The following is a 22,174-nucleotide window of genomic DNA, read 5'->3' on the forward strand; positions in this document are numbered from 1 at the left end:
GAAGTTTCCAACAAGTTCTATAGCTAAAAGATGGAGGAGAATCGCTCAACTAGTGAGCATGTGCTCAGATTGTCTGGGTACTACAATCGCTTGAATCAAGTGGGAGTTAATCTTCCAGATAAAATAGTGATTGACAGAATTCTCTAGTCACCATCACCAAGTTAGTAGAACTTCGTGATGAACTATAATATTCAAGGGATGACGAAAGTAATTCCCAAGCTCTTCGTGATGCTGAAATCGACGAAGGTAGAAATCAAGAAAAACATCAAGTGTTGATGGTTAACAAGACCACTAGTTTCAAGAAAAGGGCAAAGGGAAGAAGGGGAACTTCAAGAAGAATGACAAGCAAGTTGCTGCTCAAGTGAAGAAGTCCAAGTCTGGACCTAAGCCTGAGACTGAGTGCTTCTACTGCAAAGGGACTGGTCACTAAAAGCGGAACTACCACAAGTAATTGGTGGATAAGAAGGATGGCAAAGTGAACAAAGGTATATTGGATATACATGTTATTGATGTGCGCTTTACTAGTGTTCATAGCAACCCCTCGGTATTTGATACTGGTTTAGTTTCTAAGAGTAGTAACTTGAAACGGGAGTTGCAGAATGAACAGAAACTAGTTAAGGGTAAAGTGACGATGTGTGTTGGAAGTGGTTCCAAGATTGATATAATCATCATCGCACACTCCCTATACTTTCGGGATTAGTGTTGAACCGAAATAAGTGTTATTTGGTGTTTGCGTTGAGCATGAATATGATTTGATCATATTTATTGTAATACGGTTATTCATTTAAGTTAGAGAACAATTGTTGTTCTGTTTACATGAATAAAACCTTCTATGGTCATACACACCAACGAATATGGTTTGTTGGATCTCGATCGTAGTGATACACATATTCATAATATTGAAAGCCAAAAGATGCAAAGTTAATAATGATAGTGCAACTTATTTGTGGCACTGCCGTTTAGGTCATATTGGTGTAAAGCGCATGAAGAAACTCCATGCTGATGGGATTTTGGAACCACTTGATTATGAATCACTTGGTACTTGCGAACCGTGCCTTATGGGTAAGATGACAAAAACACCGTTCTCTGAAACAATGGAGCGAGCAACAAACTTATTGGAAATAATACATACTGATGTATGCGGTCCGATGAGTATTAAGGCTCACGGCAAGTATCGTTATTTTCTGAACTTCACAGATGATTTGAGCAGATATGGGTATATCTACTTGATGAAACATAAGTCTGAAACATTTGAAAAGTTCAAAGAATTTCAGAGTGAAGTGGAAAATCATCGTAACAAGAAAATAAAGTTTCTATGATCTAATCGTGGAAGAGAATATTTGAGTTATGAGTTTGGCCTTCAGTTAAAACAATGTGAAATAGTTTCACCACTCACGCCACCTGGAACACCACACTGTAATAGTGTGTCCGAACGTCGTAACCGTACTTTATTATATATGGTGCGATCTATGATGTTTCTTACTGATTTACCACTATAGTTTTTGGGGTCATGCATTAAAGATAGCTACATTCACGTTAAATAGGGCACCATCTAAATCCGTTGAGACGACACCGTATGAACTATGGTTTGAAACCTAAGCTATCGTTTCTTAAAGTTTGAGGTTGCAATGCTTATGTGAAAAGGTTTCAACCTGATAAGCTCTAATCCAAATCGGAGAAGTGCGTCTTCATAGGATACCCAAAAGAAAATGTTGGGTACACCTTCTATCACAGATCCGAAGGCAATATATTCGTTGCTGAGAATGGATCCTTTCCAGAGAAAAAGTTTCTCTCAAAAGAAGTGAGTGGGAGGAAAGTAGAAAACTTGATAAGGTAATTGTACCTTCTCCCTTATTAGAAAGTAGTTCATCACAGAAATCTGTTCTTGTGACTACTACACCAATTAGTGAGGAAGCTAATGATGATGATCATGTAACTTCAGATCAAGTTACTACCGAACCTCGTAGGTAAACCAGAGTGAGATCCGCACCAGAGCGGTACGGTAATCCTGTTCTGGAGGTCATGTTACTTGATCATGACAAGCCTACGAACTATGAGGAAGCGATGATGAGCCCAGATTCCGCAAAATGGCTTGAGGCCATGAAATCTGAGATGAGATCCATGTATGAGAACAAAGTATGGACTTTGATTGACTTGCCCAATGATCGGTGAGCCATTGAGATTAAATGGATCTTCAAGAGGAAGACGGACGCTGATAGTAGTGTTACTATCTACAAAGTTAGAATTGTCGCAAAAGGTTTTCGACAAGTTCAAGGTGTTGACTATGATGAGAGTTTCTCACTCGTATCTATGCTTAAGTCTGTCTGAATCATGTTAGCAATTGCCGCATTTTATGAAATCTGGCAAATGGATAAACAAAAATGCATTCCTTAATGGATTTATTAAAGAAGAGTTGTATATGATGCAACCAGAAGGTTTTGTCAATCCTAAAGGTACTAACAAAATATGCAAGCTCCAGCGATCCATCTATGGACTGGTGCAAGCATCTCAGAGTTGGAATATGTGCTTTGATGAGATGATCAAAGCATATAGTTTTATGAGACTGAAGGAAATATGCCCTAGAGGCAATAATAAAGTTATTATTTATTTCCTTATATCATGATAAATGTTTATTATTCATGCTAGAATCGTATTAACCGGAAACATAATACATGTGTGAATACATAGACAAACAGAGTGTCACTAGTATGCCTCTACTTGACTAGCTCGTTGATCAAAGATGGTTATGTTTCCTAACCATAGACATGAGTTGTCATTTGATTAACGGGATCACATCATTAGGAGAATGATGTGATTGACATGACCCATTCCATTAGCTTAGCACCCGATCATTTAGTATGTTGCTATTGCTTTCTTCATGACTTATACATGTTCCTATGACTATGAGATTATGCAACTCCCATTTGCCGGAGGAACACTTTGTGTGCTACCAAACGTCACAACGTAACTGGGTGATTATAAAGGAGCTCTACAGGTGTCTCCAAAGGTACATGTTGGGTTGGCGTATTTCGAGATTAGGATTTGTCACTCCGATTGTCGGAGAGGTATCTCTGGGCCCTCTCGGTAATGCACATCACATAAGCCTTGCAAGCATTGCAACTAATGAGTTAGTTGCAAGATGATGTATTACGAAACGAGTAAAAAGACTTGCCGATAACGAGATTGAACTAGGTATTGAGATACCGACGATCGAATCTCGGGCAAGTAACATACCGATGACAAAGGGAGCAACGTATGTTGTTATGCGGTCTGACCGATAAAGATCTTCGTAGAATATGTGGGAGCCAATATGAGCATCCAGGTTCCGCTATTGGTTATTGACCGGAGACATGTCTCGGTCATGTCTACATTGTTCTCGAACCCGTAGGGTCCGCACGCTTAAGGTTTCAATGATAGTTATATTATGAGTTTATGAGTTTTGATGAACCGAAGTTAGTTCGGAGTCCCGGATGTGATCATGGACATGACGAGGAGTCTCGAAATGGTCGAGACATAAAGATTGATATATTGGACGGCTATATTCAGACACCGGAAGTGTTCCGGATGATTTCGGAGAAAACCGGAGTGCCGGAGGGTTACCGGAAACCCCCCGGGAGAAGTAATGGGCCTCATGGGCCCTAGTGGAGAGAGAGTGGCGGCCAGGGTGGGCCGCGGGCCCCCTCCCCCTCTGGTCCGAATTGGACTAGGAGAGGGGGGGCGGCGCCCCCCTTTCCTTCTCCCTCTCCCCCTTCCTTTCCCCCTCCTAGTAGGAGTAGGAAAGAGGGCAGTCCTACTCCTACTAGGAGGAGGAGGACTCCTCCTTGGCGCGCCCTAGGGCCGGCCGGCCTCCTCCCCTTGCTCCTTTATATACGGGGGCAGGGGGCACCCCTAGACACACAAGTTGATCCACGTGATCGTTTTCTTAGCCTGTGCGGTGCCCCCTTCCACCATACTCCTCGATAATATTGTAGCGGTGCTTAGGCGAAGCCCTGCGACGGTAGAACATCAAGATCGTCGCCACGCCGTCGTGCTGACGGAACTCTTCCCCGACACTTTGCTGGATCGGAGTCCGGGGATCGTCATCGAGCTGAATGTGTGCTAAAACTCGGAGGTGCCGTAGTTTCGGTGCTTGATCGGTCGGGCCGTGAAGACGTACGACTACATCAACCGCGTTGTCATAACGCTTCCGCTGTCGGTCTACAAGGGTATGTAGATCACACTCTCCCCTCTCGTTGCTATGCATCACAATGATCTTGCGTGTGCGTAGGAATTTTTTTGAAATTACTACGTTCCCCAACAGCCACCCACTTGGTGCTCCTGGGAGCTGTGATATAAAACCACTCTCGTTGCCATAAGTTGGACTCCCCTTGAAAAGAGCCCTCGGGCCATGGAGCACCAGCATTCTTGCTTATAAAAGCACCTCCGCACTCCGCGTGCCATCCCTCGATCATCTTCGGCTCTACTTTGAAGGTCTTGAGCCATAGTCCGAAGTGAGGAGTAATACGGAGGAAGGCTTCACACACGACGATGAATGAGGAAATATGGAGGATGGACTCCGGAGCTAAGTCGTGAAATTCCAGCCCATAATAAAACATGAGCCCCTCACGAAGGGATCCGTCGGGAAGCCTAGCCCCCGAAGGAAGTGAGACATGAACACCACACTCTCACCAGGCTTGGGAGTGGGAATGACTTGCCCTTGAGCAGGCAGCCTATGCGAGATTTTGCCGGTCAAGAACCTGGCCTCTCTCAACTTCAGCACGTCCTCCTCCGTGATGGAGGAGGGCATCCATCGGCCTCGAAGGTCGGAACCGGACATTGTCGAAGGTCCGAAGCGCCTGAAATCTGGAGCCTTGGGTGTTGGAACTCGAGGCGAAGGGCGAACTCGTTTGAGATTGAAAGAAAGGAGTAAGGCCTTGGTCTTTTTATAAGAGGTTGAATACCAAGGGCCCTCCCAGTGACCATTTGGGACTCGCCTTTGATCGAGAAAACATACCAACGGGTACGGTTGGGTTGCCCACGCCCGTATTGATGAGAATCCCGGAATAAGGGAATACGGTCTCTGCTTTGATAAGACATGCCAAGGAAACCGCCTCGCTAAACGCGCTGAGGTGGGACAGTAAAACGATTCGAATAAAGACTTGGCCGTGGTGTGATGTCACGCTACGGAATACGTCAGCAGATTAGATTTGTGTAAATATTATTCTTTCTATGGCAATATGTAGAAACTTATTTTGCAAAGCCGGACACTACCTTTGTGTTTAAAATCTTCTATGAAGTACTTGAAGGAGGAACCTGTCTTGCAATGCCGAAGACAATCCGCGCGCCGGACTCATCGTCATTGAAGCCTGGTTCAGGGGCTACTGAGGGAGTCCTGGATTAGGGGGTGTCCAGATAGCCGGACTATACCTTCGGCCGGACTTCTGGACTATGAAGATACAAGATTGAAGACTTCGTCCCGTATCCGGAAGGAACTTTTCTTGGTGTGGAAGGCAAGCTTGGCGATACGGATATGTAGATCTTCTACCATTGTAACCGACTCTGTGTAACCCTAACCCTCTCTGGTGTCTATATAAACCGAAGGGTTTTAGTCCGTAAGACAACAATCACAACATACAATCATACCATAGGCTAGCTTCTAGGGTTTAGCCTTTTTAATCTCGTGGTAGATCTACTCTTGTACTACCCATATCATCAATATTAATCAAGCAGGACGTAGGGTTTTACCTCCATCAAGAGAACCCGAATCTGAGTAAAACATCGTATCCCCTGCCTCCTGTTACCATCCGCTTTAGACGCACAGTTCGGAACCCCCTATCTGAGATTCGCCGGTTTTGACACCGACAACGACCGCGAGCGCATCCGCGACGGCACGGCCTTCGGCGCATTCCTTGTCTCGTCCTCCGCTGCGGCCGCGGCGCTCCCCACCGAATTCCACCAGCTGCCGACAACGAACAGAAGCAATGGCAGAAGAACAGCACGAGACAAACAAGTGATCACATGAGATAAACCTCGTTCCGTTCCATCCAAACCTACACAAGCATGTAATAAAAGGATTTATGACTATACCATTGCCCTTAATCACTACTGCTGCTGCAAAGAAACAACTCGACCGGAGTGCCGAGCTACTGGTCAGGTGAAAACGAGATGCCACGCCTCAGTACAGCCGGAGCATGCTCCTCGCGAACGACTGCGACCGCAGATGCCGGCCGCCGTTGGCCGGCAGCCCGGTGGCGCCGCGCCGGCCGCTGGCGCTCCGCAGCGGGGTCAGGTAGAACCGCATCATGCCGTTGTCGGCGTGGTGCCCCGGCGAGTACCGAGCGCCGCTGTTCCGCTCCAGCACGCACTGGTCTTCCTGTCGCCGCTTGACGCTGCCGTGGCCGTTGACGAAGCAGCGCCGCGAGCTGCCCAGGCCGGCGCTGTTGCTGCTGAACGAGCTTCGCGCGCTGGTGTTGCTGTTGCACCTCTGCATCCCGGCGTTGTTGTACCCCGCGGACGCGCAGCTTCGGCCACGACTCCGAGAACGCGCGGTCCGGGGCGTCGGACGGGCTGCCCCGGCGGCCCGTGGCCCGGCAGTGTATGAAGCCCCAGAGGGTCCACGCCTTGCTTAGACGCCGTGGCTTCTTGGCGGGGCCCGGGAACGCGGCGTCCAGGGTCACCGGGAAGTCTTTGACGAGAGAGTTGGAGTTGAACCGTTGGTCGAGCAGGTCTTCGGCATGGTGGAAGTGGTAGAACTCTGAGCTGCCGGTCAGCGGGGCACCGTGGCATTGGTGATGGCGGCCGCTGCAGGGGTTGGCTTTGGGTCGGGCACTTCGAACGACCTTGTCAGCACGGAGCTTGACCGCTCCAGGCTCCGGCGCCTCCGGCTCGACGTGTCCATGTAGTAGTCTCGCGTCTGCGCCGAGCCTCGGGGGTGTTGGCGTCGCCGTCAGGCTCGGGCTGCGAGTCATCTTCCACAGGAATTTGGCCGTCGGAGCGTTCCACCACGCCGGCAGGTGAGTCCTCGAGCGCGGAGAGGATGGGCGGGAGCCGTGACAGCGGCGGAGGCGCTCGGCCAAGGCCAATGCCGGCGCCGGCGCCGAAGGGGTAGCCGTCCCAGGACGCGCGGGGCCCGTCCCAGGATAGACCTACATCGTCGACAGACATGCGGCCAGCATCAAGGGAGAAGCTTGGGTCCGTGTCGCACGAACGACGGCCTCCGGCGAACACCGAGCCTGCCTCCCTACGAAGGCGGCTCCGCCGAAGGAAGGAGGGCTTGGATGGCTTCTCCGACGGCGGCATTGCCGCGGCCGCTGCCCTTGCTGCCGGCCGCCTCCTCCTTCTTGAGCTTCTGCTTGCGCCTCCACTTGTGCCACTTCTTGCTGAAGACCGAGGCAGCGAGCCGGAAGCTCCCGGCGATCTCCTTCAGGTCCATGGGCGGCGGCTTCTTGGGCTGCGAAGATTCGAGATCTATGTGATCCTTCATGGCCTTGACCTCTCCGGACCCATAAGCTTCGGTTTCCATCTCTCCCGAGGTGTCGACAACCAAGACGCGCTCCACCACCGGAGTTATCTCGTCAGAGCTCTCGGCCATAACGATCTCGTCCTCCAAGAAGATCTCTGGGACGCACGGTCGAGCCGACGGCAGCTGGTGGAATTCGGTGGGGAGCGACGCGGCCGCGGCGGAGGACGAGACGGGGAACGCGCCGAAGGCCGTGCCGTTGCGGACGCGCTCGCAGTCGTCCTGGTGGAAGAGCACCCAGAGCGTGCTGCGCCCGCGCACGTCGCACGACCAGCGCCGCCGCTTCATCCATCGCGTTGTGCGCCATGCTGGCCACGCGCACGGGCCGCCGTTAGTGCCGATTCTGGTCGGTTGGTTCGGACACTGAGTGCGAATTGATTAAAGAAAACGGCAGGGGGTTTCTGCAAAAATGCGTGCGCTGATCGGTCCAGCCACCTGGCTGCCAATTGTAGAATTGTGATTGGACTGAGACTAAATCATCTCACACATGAGGTGCAAGTTGGGGTATGATGGAGTCAAGTTTTACAAATGCAGGACCGAATCATCACATTCTATGCAAGTTAGGTACCTGAGGTGCTATTACCTCAAGAAAATACATGCGTGTGTGACGATGCTGTTGATTGTTGACTGTCGTACTCACGTGGCACTCTTTCTGCCAATCATCCTTGGCCACGCGTCATAAACCAAAAATGCCCTTGATCGATTCTGGTTTGAGTCGGCTCGGTTATGGTTCGGGCTCCTGACACGGCGAGGTCGTTGCCGCTGTCGTTGTCTCAATCCCTCTTGATTAAAAGAACCAAATCAGTTTGGGTTGTGGAATGATGAAATCTATCAAGAGACTAGTAGCATCACAAAAAGAATGAATCTTCCCCCGCAGAAAGAGAACAAGAGCTTTTCCCGAACTTGTATACCTTGCAAGCAACACTGCAATTGCACGTAGATACGTGATTTCAACTTAATACTTCGCTGCGTACTAATTGACCATGTGTTTTGGTTGTTTACTCTGTGACACTTTTTTACTACTACTGTAGCTCATTATTAGTGTAGTAGTACTAGATGAATGACCTTGTTCCTTCTTGGAATTGCTACTTCTTGGTCGTTTTCAACAATATACTCAAGTGCAGAAATACGTTTATAAATAAAATCTAATGATAAGATGAAACAAGTATACGCACATCTTAAGAACAAGAACATGAATAGTTTATTTCTCTCGTTAAAGAAAGTATAATCTAATTAGAACAGAGGTACGCAACTGTACATAGCGCGCAGTAAGCAACAGAGACTGTTTACTAACGATGTCATATGCACTGAGGCTTTGTTTAAGCAGTAAAGCACGATCCATTCAAGCCTTTGCAACATGCCATGTGCTTAACGAAGGGCCGGAAAACCAAATGGGCGCGGTTCCTGGCCGCCTTCTTGAAACTGCTCGCCTTGATTTCCGCCGCATGTAGCAACGCCGAGAAGCTGCCGGCTGCTCTCATCTCCTGCGGTGTCGTCGACGCAGCCGCGGCGCTCTGTCTCGTCATATCCAAGGCGCCAGGAGGTATATTTCTCCACCACGGCAAAGCACCCTTCTTCTTATATACTACGGCATCCTCGTCGCCGTGTTCGTCTTCGGGCTCCTCGAGGCGTCGGCCGGCTTCTGGGTGTCAGGGGACGTGGTCAGAAGACATGCCGCCGGGAAGACGATGCTCTGGCTTGGCCTCCTGCCCGTCGTCTTGGTGGCTGCGCTTGTAGGCTTTGCCATTCTGAACGTGAAATAGTAGTTCATCCCTGTTGTGGGACTCTGTTCGTCCGTGTCAGTACTTGTGCCCTGTGTGTGCGCGCGCTTGGCGTGGGCGCAGTTTCATTTCCTTCCACTTAGTACTGTGTGTTTGTGCCTTTTGTGGATTGATGGACGACGGAGGATGGATGTTGTGTTGTGCCTTCTGTTAAACACGCATCATATCTGCTGCACCATTTTGTTTGCTTCGGTTGTTAGGAGTCCTAGTTAGATAAACTAGGTTGTTAAGGTTTATCTCTATCTAAGAAATCTTTCTTTCTCTTTAAGATGTAATCTCCAACAACTTGTATGCGCTGTACAGGGAGGTGCGCCCCTGCTATATAAACACGTACACGTCGCCCTCATCAGGTAAGACGTTTCCGCCATCGCACATGGTAATCAGAGCCCTTCTCTTCCAATCCTAGTCTCCCGATTGCATCTAGTGCATAGCCATGTCTTCATCCTCCGGCGCCACCCCTAGCCTCAATGGCCAGGTCACCGAAAAGCTCAATCGCACGAACTACGTGCTATGGCGCACGCAGGTCACACCCCACCTGCGGGGCGCCGGCGTTTTCGGCTACGTCGACGGCACCGCGCCGGAGCCGGCCAGACTCCACGTCACGAAAGATAAGGACGATAAGGAGACTTCTGAGCCCAACCCTCTCCACCCACTCTGGGTCCGGGAGGATCAACAGGTGCTTGGCTATTTGCTGAGCACCCTCTCCAAGGAGGTGCTGGTCGCGGTCACCGCGATCACCACGGCGCACGAACTCTGGGTCGCGCTGGCGGGCATGTTCTCGTCCCAGTCACTCAGCGGCGTCAACAACATCAGGACTACGCTCATCAACGCGCAGAAGGGCAACCAGTCGGTCGCCTCCTACTTCGCCTCCCTCCGCGGCCTTGCTGATGAACTTGCTGCTGCGGGCAAGCCCATCCAGGATGACGAACTCATCTCGTACATTCTCCATGGCCTCGATGTCGACTACCAGATGCTCGTCTCCGCCCTCGACGCTCGCGTCACGCCCGTCACCATCGACGAACTCTACGCCATGCTGAGTAACTTTGACCAGCGCATGGCCCAGTTCCACGGCTCCTCCGGCGGCTTCAAGTCTTCTGCAAATGCCGCATCTCGTGGTCGTGGCGGCGGCCCTCGCTCGCGTGGATCTCCCCGCAACAAGGGGCGGTCAGGAAACAATAGCAACGGTGGTGGCGGCTCCAGCAACTCCCGCATCGGGCGCTCCACCAACTCCAAGTCTCGTCGTGGCGACGGCTCCAGCAGGTCTCGCCCAGATGCACCACGCTGCCAGATCTGTGGCAAGCTTGGGCACACGGCCAAAGACTGTTGGTATCGCTATGATGAAGATGATGACTCCTCTCAAGACGAGGACAAGGTTGCGGCGGCTGCGGACGGCTCCTACGGCGTCGACACGAACTGGTACGTCGACAGCGGGGCGACAAATCACATCACCAATGAGCTCGAGAAGGTCACCATGAAGGAGAAATACCGTGGCAAAGACCAAATCTACACTGCCAACGGCGAAGGTATGAGGATCAGTCACGTTGGTCATTCACTTTTTAGTACCCCTCGTCGTAAAATTCATCTAAAGAAAATCTTGCTAGTTCCTAGTGCCGATAAGAATCTTCTCTCTGTTCATAGAATTGCCATCGATAATCATGTCTTCCTTGAGTTTCATCCTTATTTTTTCTTGATCAAGGATCAGGCAACGAAGAAAATTCTCCATCGAGGTAGATGCGTTCAAGGACTCTACCCATTGATCCCGGAGCATAGAAGATCCAATAAACAAGCCTATGGTGTTGCCAAACTTTCGTCAACACGGTGGCACGATCGACTAGGACATGCTGCTTTCCCTTTAGTTGAAAAATTGCTTAGGAAAAATAAGCTCCCGTATGTTGGTGAGCGTGATCTTGAAACTATTTGTGATTCTTGTCAACGAGCGAAAAGTCATCAATTGCCTTATTCTATATCTACTAGTGTTTCTACCAAACCCTTGCAATTAATCTTTTCTGATGTTTGGGGTCCTGCCCCCAGTTCTGTTCGTAGACATACCTATTATGTGAGCTTCATAGATGACTACAATAAATTCTCCTGGATCTATCTTCTCAGGAGAAGATCAGATGTCTTCCAAGTTTTTCAAAACTTTCAAGCTCTCGTTGAACGAAAATTTGATAGTAAGATCATTGCAGTTCAGTCTGATTGGGGAGGGGAATACGAGAAATTAAACTCATTTTTCCAAACCCTTGGCATATCACATCATGTGTCATGCCCCCACGCTCATCAGCAAAACGGCTCTGCCGAACGTAAGCACCGACATATAGTTGAGGTTGGATTAGCCCTCCTAGCCGGTGCATCAATGCCTCTCAAGTTCTGGGATGAGGCTTTCCTCACAGCTGTTCATATCATAAACATGCTCCCTAGTCGAGTCATTAACAATGAAACTCCACTAGAACGCCTCCTTCACATGAAACCCGACTACAAATCTCTTCGTGTCTTCGGGTGTGCCTGTTGGCCCAATCTTCGTCCCTACAACAAACGCAAGCTCATGTTTCGCTCAAAACAATGTGTTTTTCTAGGGTATAGCAATCAACATAAAGGTGTCAAGAGCCTTGACGTTGCAACTGGACCTGTCTACATTTCACGTGATGTTGTCTTCGATGAAACCAAGTTTCCTTTTGCTGATCTTCATCCTAACGCCGGTGCTTTGCTCCATCAAGAGATTCTTCTTTTGCCTCCTCATCTATCCGGTGTTGATCAAGGGGGGAAACGATTGTGATAATGATCAACTGTTGACTAACCCTCTTACTGATGACATGCATGAGTCTTGTGATATTACAGGTGAAAACAGCGAAGAAAACAGAGAAGAAAATGGTGAAAAAAATCCTCAGCCGAAGCCATATTTCATGTGCCCGGAATCTGGGGACAAATCCTCCTCGGGATCTGTTCCCCTGTAGGGCAGGGGATCCTCCTCGGGATCGGTGGCGGCAGATGCACCAGGGGTGCAGCCTGCATGTGCACCCGCCTCGGTCCAGACGCGCGCCTCGTCGCCACCCGCGGGCCGCAGCACGACATCGCCTACACGCCAATCGCCATCTGCCACGCGTCATCGCTCAGTTGGTGCGGGCGGCGCACGCTTCTCCAGCCAGCCCGTGTGTTACAAGCGGCGGACCCCAACTCGTCCAACCAACGTGGGGCCTGAAGCTGGCGCGGGATCCAGTGTCGGTGCGCGCGCGCCCACGCATCCGACCAACGTCCGACCCGAGGCCGATTCGCCATCATGTGGCCATGATGAGTCCACTCCTCTAGCGGGATCTTCTGCAGAGTCTGCACGTACACAGCTGCTGGAATCTGCCATAGAAAATCCGAATGAGGCAGAACCTGCCGCTGCAGCGCGTGGATCCTCCTTGGGATTGGTTCCTGCAGCAATTGCTGCTCATGCTGCGGGATCCTCTGCGGCCGAAAATTTGGCTGGTTCTCCATGCCGTACAAGATTACAAAAGGGAGTAATACAACCTGTTGACTACAAACGAGTAACAAAATATGGCATGGTTTGTTCTACAGGTGAACCTCTTACTCTAGAAGAAGCACTTGGTGATGAAAAATGGCAGAAAGCGATGAATGAAGAATACATGGCTCTAAAGAAGAATAATACATGGCACTTAGTTCCTCCACAGCAAGGTAAAAATTTAATTGATTGCAAGTGGGTTTTCAGGATCAAGAGGAAATCGGATGGAACTATTGACCGTTACAAAGCTAGGCTAGTTGCAAAGGGGTTTAAACAACGATATGGTATTGACTATGAGGATACTTTTAGTCCAGTTGTTAAAGCTGCAACCATTCGTCTAGTTTTGTCTATTGCTGTTTTTAGGGGCTGGAGTCTTAGACAGTTAGACGTTCAGAACGCGTTTCTTCACGGTGTTCTGGAAGAGGAAGTGTACATGAAGCAACCTCCTGGGTTTGAAAGCAAGAAAACTCCCTCCTATGTGTGTAAACTTGACAAGGCACTGTATGGGTTAAAGCAAGCACCGAGAGCATGGTACTCTCGACTCTGCCACAAAATGCAAGCACTTGGTTTTATTCCATCAAAATCTGACACTTCTTTGTTCATCTACAACAAGTTCAACACATGCATATTTGTTTTAATATATGTTGATGATATCATTGTGACAAGCTCATCAAATGAAGCAATCACAGGACTGTTGAAAGATTTGAGTGCAGATTTTGCTTTGAAAGATCTTGGTGACTTGCATTACTTTCTTGGAATTGAGGTGAAGAAGCACACAGATGGACTTCATCTCTCTCAGAAAAAGTATGCAACTGATCTTGTAAAAAAGGCTGGTCTACAAGGTTGCAAGCCTACACCTACTCCATTATCCAGTTCAGAAAAACTGTCTCTCACAGAAGGTAATCTTTTGAGTCAAGAAGATAGCACCAAGTATAGAAGCTTGGTAGGAGCCCTTCAATATCTTACCCTGACTAGGCCTGATACATCTTTTGCTATCAATAAAGTATGCCAGTTTCTTCATGCACCTACCAATGTTCACTTCACTGCTGCAAAACGCATAGTGAGATATGTTAAAGGAACTTTGAGTATTGGCTTAGATTTCAGCAGATCATCCTCTAATCTGGTCAGTGCCTTCTCCGACTCAGACTGGGCAGGGTGCTTGGATGACAGGCGGTCCACTGGTGGCTTTGCAATATTTTTTGGACCAAATCTGATTTCATGGTGTGCTCGAAACAAGCCACTGTTTCCAGGTCTAGCACAGAGGCAGAATATAAAGCACTTGCAAATGCTACAGCTGAAATTATATGGGTTCAATCCATGCTGAAAGAACTGGGTATAAAGAACACACCAGCTCCATGTCTGTGGTGTGACAATCTTGGTGCAACTTATTTGTCTGCTAATCCAGTTTTTCATGCAAGAACAAAGCATATTGAAATAGATTTTCATTTTGTTCGAGAGAGAGTTGCTCAAAAGCAACTTGATATTCGCTTCATTCATTCCAAAGATCAGCTTGCAGATGGTTTTACTAAGACTTTACCTGTGAGGAGCTTTGAGAACTTCAGACATAATCTCAACTTAATGAAGTTGTGATTAAGGGGGGTGTCAAACACGCATCATATCTGCCGCACCATCTTGTTTGCTTCGGTTGTTAGGAGTCCTAGTTAGATAGACTAGGTTGTTAAGGTTTATCTCTATCTAAGAGATCTTTCTTTCTCTCCAAGATGTAATCTCCAACAACTTGTATGCGCTGTACAGGGAGGTGCGCCCCTGCTATATAAACACGTACACGTCGCCCTCATCGGGTAAAATGTTTCCGCCATCGCACACCTTCGATGCATGTGAAATTGTTTAGTAATGTAGTCTCCCCTGCTCCTTTTTAAGAATTTGAGAATGGTCTCTTTTTTTCCTTTTTTTAGAGCAATCTCTTTGTTTTTCCTGTATAGTATGAACAAAAATACATCAGAGACCACTATCTTTAATGTGCTCGGCCTTGTCCATTTCATTAAAATTCTGGGCCAAAGTTGCAGCGATATATATAAATCAACAGAACTATAGCCTGGCCCAAACTTGTGAATACCGTCGACAGGCCGAACTCCTCTTTAAAGTAGCCCATAGAGCTTTATGTGTGGGCTCCACATATACAATCGACTGAGCTGAGAGAGCCCGTCTAGCTTCTCCGCGCCCGCCTAGCTTCCCTCCTTCCTTCCGCGTTCGGTGCGGCGCATTGTATATTGTTTCTTCTCTGCTCGCGTGCCGCCCACTCTCGAGCCTCGACTCCCCTCCCTCACACTCTCCACTGACCAGAGACCATCTCCAGCGAGCTGCTTCTGCCGGATCTGATGGCGGCCGCGATTGGGTGGCTGGTGCAGACCATCTCTGCAACCCTCAAGATCGACAAGCTCGGTGCCTGGATTCGCCAGGTCGGACTTGCCGATGACATCGAGAAGCTCAAGTCGGAGATCTGGGAAGTCAAGAAGATAGTGGTCTCTGATGCGAAAGATAAGGGGGGCGGGAACGAGCTTCTGGATGAAGCTTTCGCTCTTCTTGAAGAGCGGCTCTATGAAGCCGACGATCTTGTGGACGAGCTCGACTACAACAGGCTGCAACAGCAAGTCCAAGGTCTGCCGGCACCTGCAGATCCAAGCGAGCCACTCCCACTCCCACTCCCAGGAGGTAAGCGCAAATCTCTCTAGATCCAATTAATCCAAGTCTGCTAATAATTACTAGTTTGATCTTATATTGCCCCGAAAAAGTAAGTTTGATCTTATGCTTGTCTGGTCCACGTTCTTTTTTCTGGCACAGCTACAAGGGGCGATGCTGATATGCCGAGCAATGCCGGCAAATTACGGTCCGTGGTATGGGAACACTTTACGATCACAGAAAGAGATAACGGAAAACCCGTCAAAGCAGAATGTAGACACTGCAGCAATGAGTTTAAGTGTGATACCAAGACGAACGGTACATCATCTATGAAGAAGCATCTGGAGAATGCGCATTCTGTGACTTGTGCTCCCGGAGCACATCCGCCAAACCCTTCAAGGTACTATTGAGTATACCTTGCATGAGCATATTTTTAGAAATAGCTTATATGCATCTTCTTGAGACCCACTAATTGTGGTCCTAATAGCCAACCCAGCATTTTCCCCCTTACTGCAGTACTGGTGAGCCTATTGTTGGCAGCTCATCGGGCGGAAAAGGAAAGAAACGACGGTCCAAGGCATGGGATAATTATGAAGCTATAGAAAATGAAAACACACAGCCAATCAAGGCAAAATGTAAATACTGCCACAAAGAGATCAAGTGCGGGGGGAAGACCGGTACATCAGGTATGCATAACCATACCAAGATTTGTGAAAAGAAACGTGGAGAAGATGACCAGCAGCCCCCAAACCTGCCAAGGTAGCTAACGAATCTGAACCTTACACCGACACATTTTTTGAAGTCATTTAATTAAGAGACCTCGCTGTGGTTCTAATAGCCAATTCATGGTCTTTTTCTTACTGCAGCACCGGTGATGCTATTGCAAATGTGACACATATTGTAGTTGGTGATTCATCTAGCAGGAAAAAAAGCAGCGTGGATGAGGAGTCAGCACATATCATTGCAGCTAATACACACACCACCCCTTGTGACAAGAATACAATATCCGATAGGATACAAGAAATTATTAGTCTGTTGCAAGTTATCCGAGGGCAAGTGAGTGAGGTTCTCAAACTGCATGGATCAGACATATCTTCCAGTTCTAATCACCATCAGAGTACAGCCTTAGATCAGCACCTAAGCACATCAAGTATTGTTCCACCGTATGTGTGTGGAAGAGTTGCAGAAAAGAACAACATTATAAAGATGATAACAGAAGAAAAATCTGATGGTGTGGTTGTTCTGCCTATTGTAGGCATTGCAGGCGTTGGGAAAACAACTCTTGCTCAACTTGTATGCAATGATCCAGATGTGGAACATCAATTTGACCAAAGGATATGGGTTTGGGTGTCTCGCAACTTTGATAAAATAAGGCTCACAAGGGAGATGTTAAACTCTATTTCTCAAGAAAGGCATGAAGAAATAACCTGTTTTGCGAAGCTTCCGGAGATCTTGAAGAGTCATGCTAACTCAAAGAGACTTTTAATTATTTTAGATAATGTCTGGGATGACGTGGACGATAATATCCGATGGGCTGAAATGTTGGATTCTCTAGTATCAAGTCATGTGAAGGGTAATGTGGTCCTAGTCACAACTAGAAATATATTTCTTGCACGAAGGTTAGGCACCCTCAAACCAGTCAAGTTAGGTGCTCTGGCAAATGATGACTTTTGGTTATTGTTCAAATCACGTGCATTTGGTTACGAGAACTGTCAGGAGCATCCAAGTTTAAGTATCATCGGGTGGCAAATAGCCGAGAAGTTAAAGGGCAACCCATTAGCAGCTGTATCTACAGGAGAACTATTACGGAAGAAACTTAACACTGATTATTGGAGAATCGTTCTAAAGAACGAAGAGTGGAAATACATGCATCACAATAGAGGTATCATGGCTGCTCTGAAGCTTAGCTATGATCAACTTCCGTACCATTTACAGCGGTGTTTCTCATATTGCTCCATATTCCCCGACAGTTATCAGTTTCTTAGTGAGGTGTTGGTCGGTTTCTGGATATCACAGGGATTTGTAAAGTGCAACAACTCTAGTCGGAGATTGGAGGATATAGGGCAGGGATATCTGATTGATTTGGTTAACATGGGCTTCTTTGAAGAAGTTAAAAGAGAAGAACCATATCTAGGCAGTCAAGTTATGTATGCCATATGCGGTCTCATGCATGATTTTGCGATGATGGTTTCAAGGACTGACAGTGCAAGTATAGATGGTCGACACTGCAAAAAAATGCCTCGAACTCTACGACATTTGTCAATAGTAACTGGATCCGCGTACCAGAAAGATCAGCATGGGAACATTTCTCGTGATGAGAAGTTTGAAGAAAATCTGAAAAATGCAATTACATCAGTTAGTGAACTGAGGACATTGGTGTTACTTGGGCACTATGACTTTTCCTTACTATTATTCCAAGATATATTTCAAAAGGCACATAACTTACGTGTGCTGCAAATGTCTGCAGCACCTGCTGATTTTCTCAAACATGTGTTTGAGGAGGTGGATGGGTCTTTCCCTCAAATTTTGAGCAAATTGTACCATCTCCAAGTATTAGACGTCGGTTCATACACTGATCGTACTATGCCTGGTTGTATTAATAATCTGGTTAGCCTACGGCATCTTGTTGTACACAAGGGAGTGTACTGTTCCATTGCAACCATTGATAATATGCTATCATTTCAGGAACAACATGGTTTCAAGTTTCATATTTCTAGTGGCTTTGAGTTAACACAACTCCAATCCACTGAACATTGGATGCATGTTAATACTCTGGAAGATGTTTATGAGGCAGGATTGGTAAACAATGAACTCTCAGAAAAGTTGCACTTGTCCTGGAAGGATTCTCCTGCGGAGATAGTCATGGAGGTTGAGGGTTGGGAACCACATTGGGACTTAAAGGTTCTCCAGATATCTGGGTATGATTTTGCTTTGCCAATTGTGGTTGACAACATTACCTTGATTACCTCCTCCCAGATGGTTCAGATATGGAATTGTAGTGAATGGAAAATACTTCCATTTTTGGAAAGATTTCAGTTTTTGACAAAGCTGGAGTTGAGAAACCTGCCCAAAGTAATAGAAATACTGGTTCCTTCACTGGAGGAGCTAGCTTTAGTTAAAATGCCAAAGTTGGAGAAATGTTCATGCACTTCCGTGGAAGGTATGAGCTCTAGACTAAGAGCACTGCAAATCGAGGATTGTCAATCACTGAAGGAGTTTGATCTGTTTGAGAACAATGATGAATTCAAAACCGAGCAGAGGTCATGGGCTCCTAATCTCAGGGAACTAAGTCTGGAATATTGCCCCCATTTGAAAGTGTTGAAGCCTCTTCCACGCTCAATCATGTGTTCTGAGTTACTCATTTGTGGAGTTTCAACACTTCCGTACATGAAGGGATCATCTGATAATAAGTTATGTATTGGGTATGATAGTGAGTATGACTACTATGGTTTTGACGAATCTTCCGATGAGTTGAAGATACTGGATGACAAAATTTTTCTGTTCAATAATCTGAAAAACCTCAAATCGATGGTGATATATGGTTGCCGGAATCTAAGTTCCATTTCGTTAAAAGTCGCTCGCGCTGCCTCCAGGGGGGCGGCTCGGGCGAACCCTAGCCGCCGCCGCCCCCGACCCCCATCCACTTGCTTCCCCCGCCGCCGCCGGAGGAAGCCGGCGAGCGAAGCTCGTCGGCTCGCCTCCTTTTCTCCTCGAGGGGGCCTCTGGCTGGCGCGCAGCGATGCCCCTGGGCGCCATGCGGGGCGGCGGAGTCCGGATGCTGGGGCGGCGGCCCCAGGGGTTCTTGGCGGGGCTGTGCAACCACGGCTGCGTGGGCAGCGTGGGTGTCCGGCCGTGGCTTCCGGTGGCGGCGGATCTGGGGCCCCTGTCCAGATCCGTTTGTTGCAGGGGTGGTGCCTCTCTGGCGCCTCCTGCTCCCCGGGGCGGCGGCCCCGGCCGATGGGCGCGGTGCAGCCGGCGGGCTGTGCCGGCGGGCTCTGGTGGGCAGCCTCCCACGGCCGCGCGGGCGGCGTGGGGGCTGCGGACGCTGGCGCAGTGGCGGCTCCTCGCAATCCGTCATGGCTCCATGTAGAAGATCCGCCCTTGCTTCGATCTGTCCCGATCCGTGCTGGCGCCGGTCCTTGGCGGCGGCTTCGGCGTCCCCTATGGCCGGCCTGGCGGATCTGGCGTGCGGGTGAGGTTCCGGGGGAAACCCCTGGCTGGCGCGGCAGCTTCCCCAAAGTCGACGCCTTTGGCGCCGATCCCCTTCCTGAAGGCTTTGGGGTGGATCCTCTCCCTTCCGCCTCCTCCTCGAGCTATGGCGGAAGCTTTTGTTCTCCTGGTCTGGGCGTCGACGGCACCCTGGTGTCGTGCTCCTTCTTGAAGGCGGCGGCTGGGAACAGCTCTTGGTGGCGGGGCTGCTGGTGGCATGGTGGCGGTGCGTTTCGGCCTTCTACTTGGTGCCGCGCCTTGCTTCGCGGGACCAGCGGACGGTTTCTTTGGTGGAGCGGTGCTTCATCCATACATTGATGGCGACGGATCTTGACGGCGTGGCGCAGTGCAGATTCGGAGTTCGATGTGGGAGGATGGACTCGCGCAGGAGGACGCGCTGTCTGGCGTCGTGGTGACGTCGATGGCAGAGAGATCTGGCTTGGTAGATGCAACAGTACAGCTCTAAAGATGGACTTGTGGCAGGTGGCTGCGGCGGCCTCATACCCGGCAGGTGTCCTGGTTGAGAAGTGCGCCGGACTGATAGGTGCCCCATACCAGGCAGGTGTCCTCGTTGGGACCTCAGGTCTTCGATGTTTAGGTTTGGCTGCGATGTCTGTTTGGTATTAGGCCCAGGCTATCAGCGCCCCTTCATCATTTGGATAGGTGTAGCGACAGTTGTTGCTTAGACGGTGGCTTTAGTCTTGCTGTTGTATTACTTTGTAAGGTCTTGTGAGAATAATTAATAAAGTGGCCGTATGCATCGCCCAGATGCAGAGGCCGGGGGTCATCCTCCTTTTCTAAAAAAAAAAATCATTAAAAGGTTTTAGTTACCTCGTCTCTTTAACGAGCTTGGAAATAAGAGATTGTGAAAAACTTTTTGCTTCAGATGAGATGCCAGAGCATACCCTTGAAGATGTGACACCTGCGAATTGCAAGGCTTTCCCATCTCTTGAATTTCTCAGTATTGATTCATGTGGTATAGTGGGGAAGTGGCTATCTCTGATGCTGCAACATGCGCCATGCCTAGAGGAATTGTATTTGTCTTCCCAAGAGGAAGAAAATTCAGATGAGGAAGAAAACAGTATATCAAATCTTAGCTCAACCAGGGAGGGCACATCATCCGGAAATCCAGATGACAGATTAGCTCCAGACAGACTGTTGCGCATCCCATTAAATCTCACATCCATTCTAAAGAGGATAACTATTGAGAGGTGCCCTCATCTAACATTTAACTGGGGCAAGGAAGGTGTCTTGGGATTTACCTCCCTTGAGAAGCTAATCATTTTAGACCGCCCTGACCTGCTCTCCTCGTTGGTGCATACAAACGGAAGATGGCTCCTCCCAAACTCACTTGGCGAACTTGAAAGCAATGACCATTCCCAAGGAACGCTGCAGCTCTGCTTCCCTAGAGATATCACCAGCCTTAAAAAGTTAACTGTGTGTTTCAGCAAAGATTTGCAATCTCTACAGCTGCACTCATGCACGGCACTGGAAGAATTGAAGATTAGAGGCTGTGGATCGCTCACTGCACTGCAGGGCCTGCAATTCCTTGGCAGCCTCAGGCATTTGACAGTATACAACTGCCCTGGCTTGCCACCATTTCTGGAGAGCTTTTCAAGGCAGGGCTATACGCTGTTACCTCGGCTGAAAAGGCTTGACATCCAAGACCCATTTATCCTTACCACGTCATTCTGCAGGCACCTCACCTCCCTGCAACACCTAAAACTTACTTGGTTGGAAGAAGTGGGACTAACAGATGAGCAAGAGCAAGTGCTTGTGCTCCTCGAGTCCCTGCAAGTGCTTGTAGATCTTCCTGCAGTGCTGCACAACCTTCCTTCCCTGAAGAGTTTGAAGGTATGTGGGTGTAAGGGCATCTCAAGGCTGCCCGAAACAGGCCTCCCACTCTCACTGGAAGAACTGGAAATCGGTTGCTGCAGCAGGAAGCTAGCTGATCAATGCAGAATGCTACCACGGAGCAGGCTAAATGTTAAAATTGAGTTGTGTTTTTGAATTGATTACTCCGAGGTCATGTAAGCAATATTTTTACACACACAGCATATATAGCTGGGTTGCTCTTGAGGCAATCTTGTGCGATATGTCCTCAGACCTGACATACCCTCATAAATGTGCGGTGTGCTCATTGCAGAACGAGCTGTCTCTGCAGGCACTCAAGCTGCAAATCATATATCATGTAACAGGTAAACCGGCATGTTGTGCTGTTTGTTATTCATCTCGTCTTGTCAACTAGAAAAGATGATTACTAGGAAAGAGAGAACCACATTGGATAAACCGGAAGATTCGTTATGTTGTTCGTTACAAAAGTTAGTTTAGTCCGGAATTTCCTTGCTACGCCATCCACATGTGCTCTGCAGCTGCAATAATGAACTTTAGAGATCAGCATTCTAGCACTCGCCTTATACGATAAGAATATGTTGGGGGTACTCTTAATTACATAAATGTTCTTATTACCGGTTAGAAGTCAGCAACCTGGTGTGCCGGCGCTGATTACTAGTTTCCATTGTTCTGATATCCTGATATGTGTGA

General features: G+C 48.5%; 1 protein-coding gene and 1 pseudogene across 1 annotated transcript; one reads left to right on the forward strand and one right to left on the reverse strand.

Moving 5' to 3' along the window:
• Positions 1 to 5,979: 5,979 nt before the first annotated feature.
• On the reverse strand, positions 5,980 to 7,750 carry LOC125534099 (annotated as a pseudogene).
• A 7,308-nt stretch (positions 7,751 to 15,058) lies between these two features.
• LOC125537880 (disease resistance RPP8-like protein 3) lies at positions 15,059 to 21,640 on the forward strand. The gene is made up of 6 exons (XM_048701208.1): positions 15,059 to 15,454; positions 15,584 to 15,821; positions 15,938 to 16,180; positions 16,288 to 17,608; positions 17,921 to 18,978; positions 20,434 to 21,640. Exons 1-6 carry the CDS (start codon positions 15,121 to 15,123, stop codon positions 21,638 to 21,640), a joined length of 4,401 nt encoding a protein of 1,466 aa, XP_048557165.1. The 5' UTR covers positions 15,059 to 15,120.
• The last annotated feature ends 534 nt before the right edge of the window (positions 21,641 to 22,174 follow it).

This window comes from Triticum urartu, chromosome 2, assembly GCF_003073215.2.
Source record: "Triticum urartu cultivar G1812 chromosome 2, Tu2.1, whole genome shotgun sequence".
NCBI classification, from domain to species: Eukaryota; Viridiplantae; Streptophyta; class Magnoliopsida; order Poales; family Poaceae; genus Triticum; species Triticum urartu.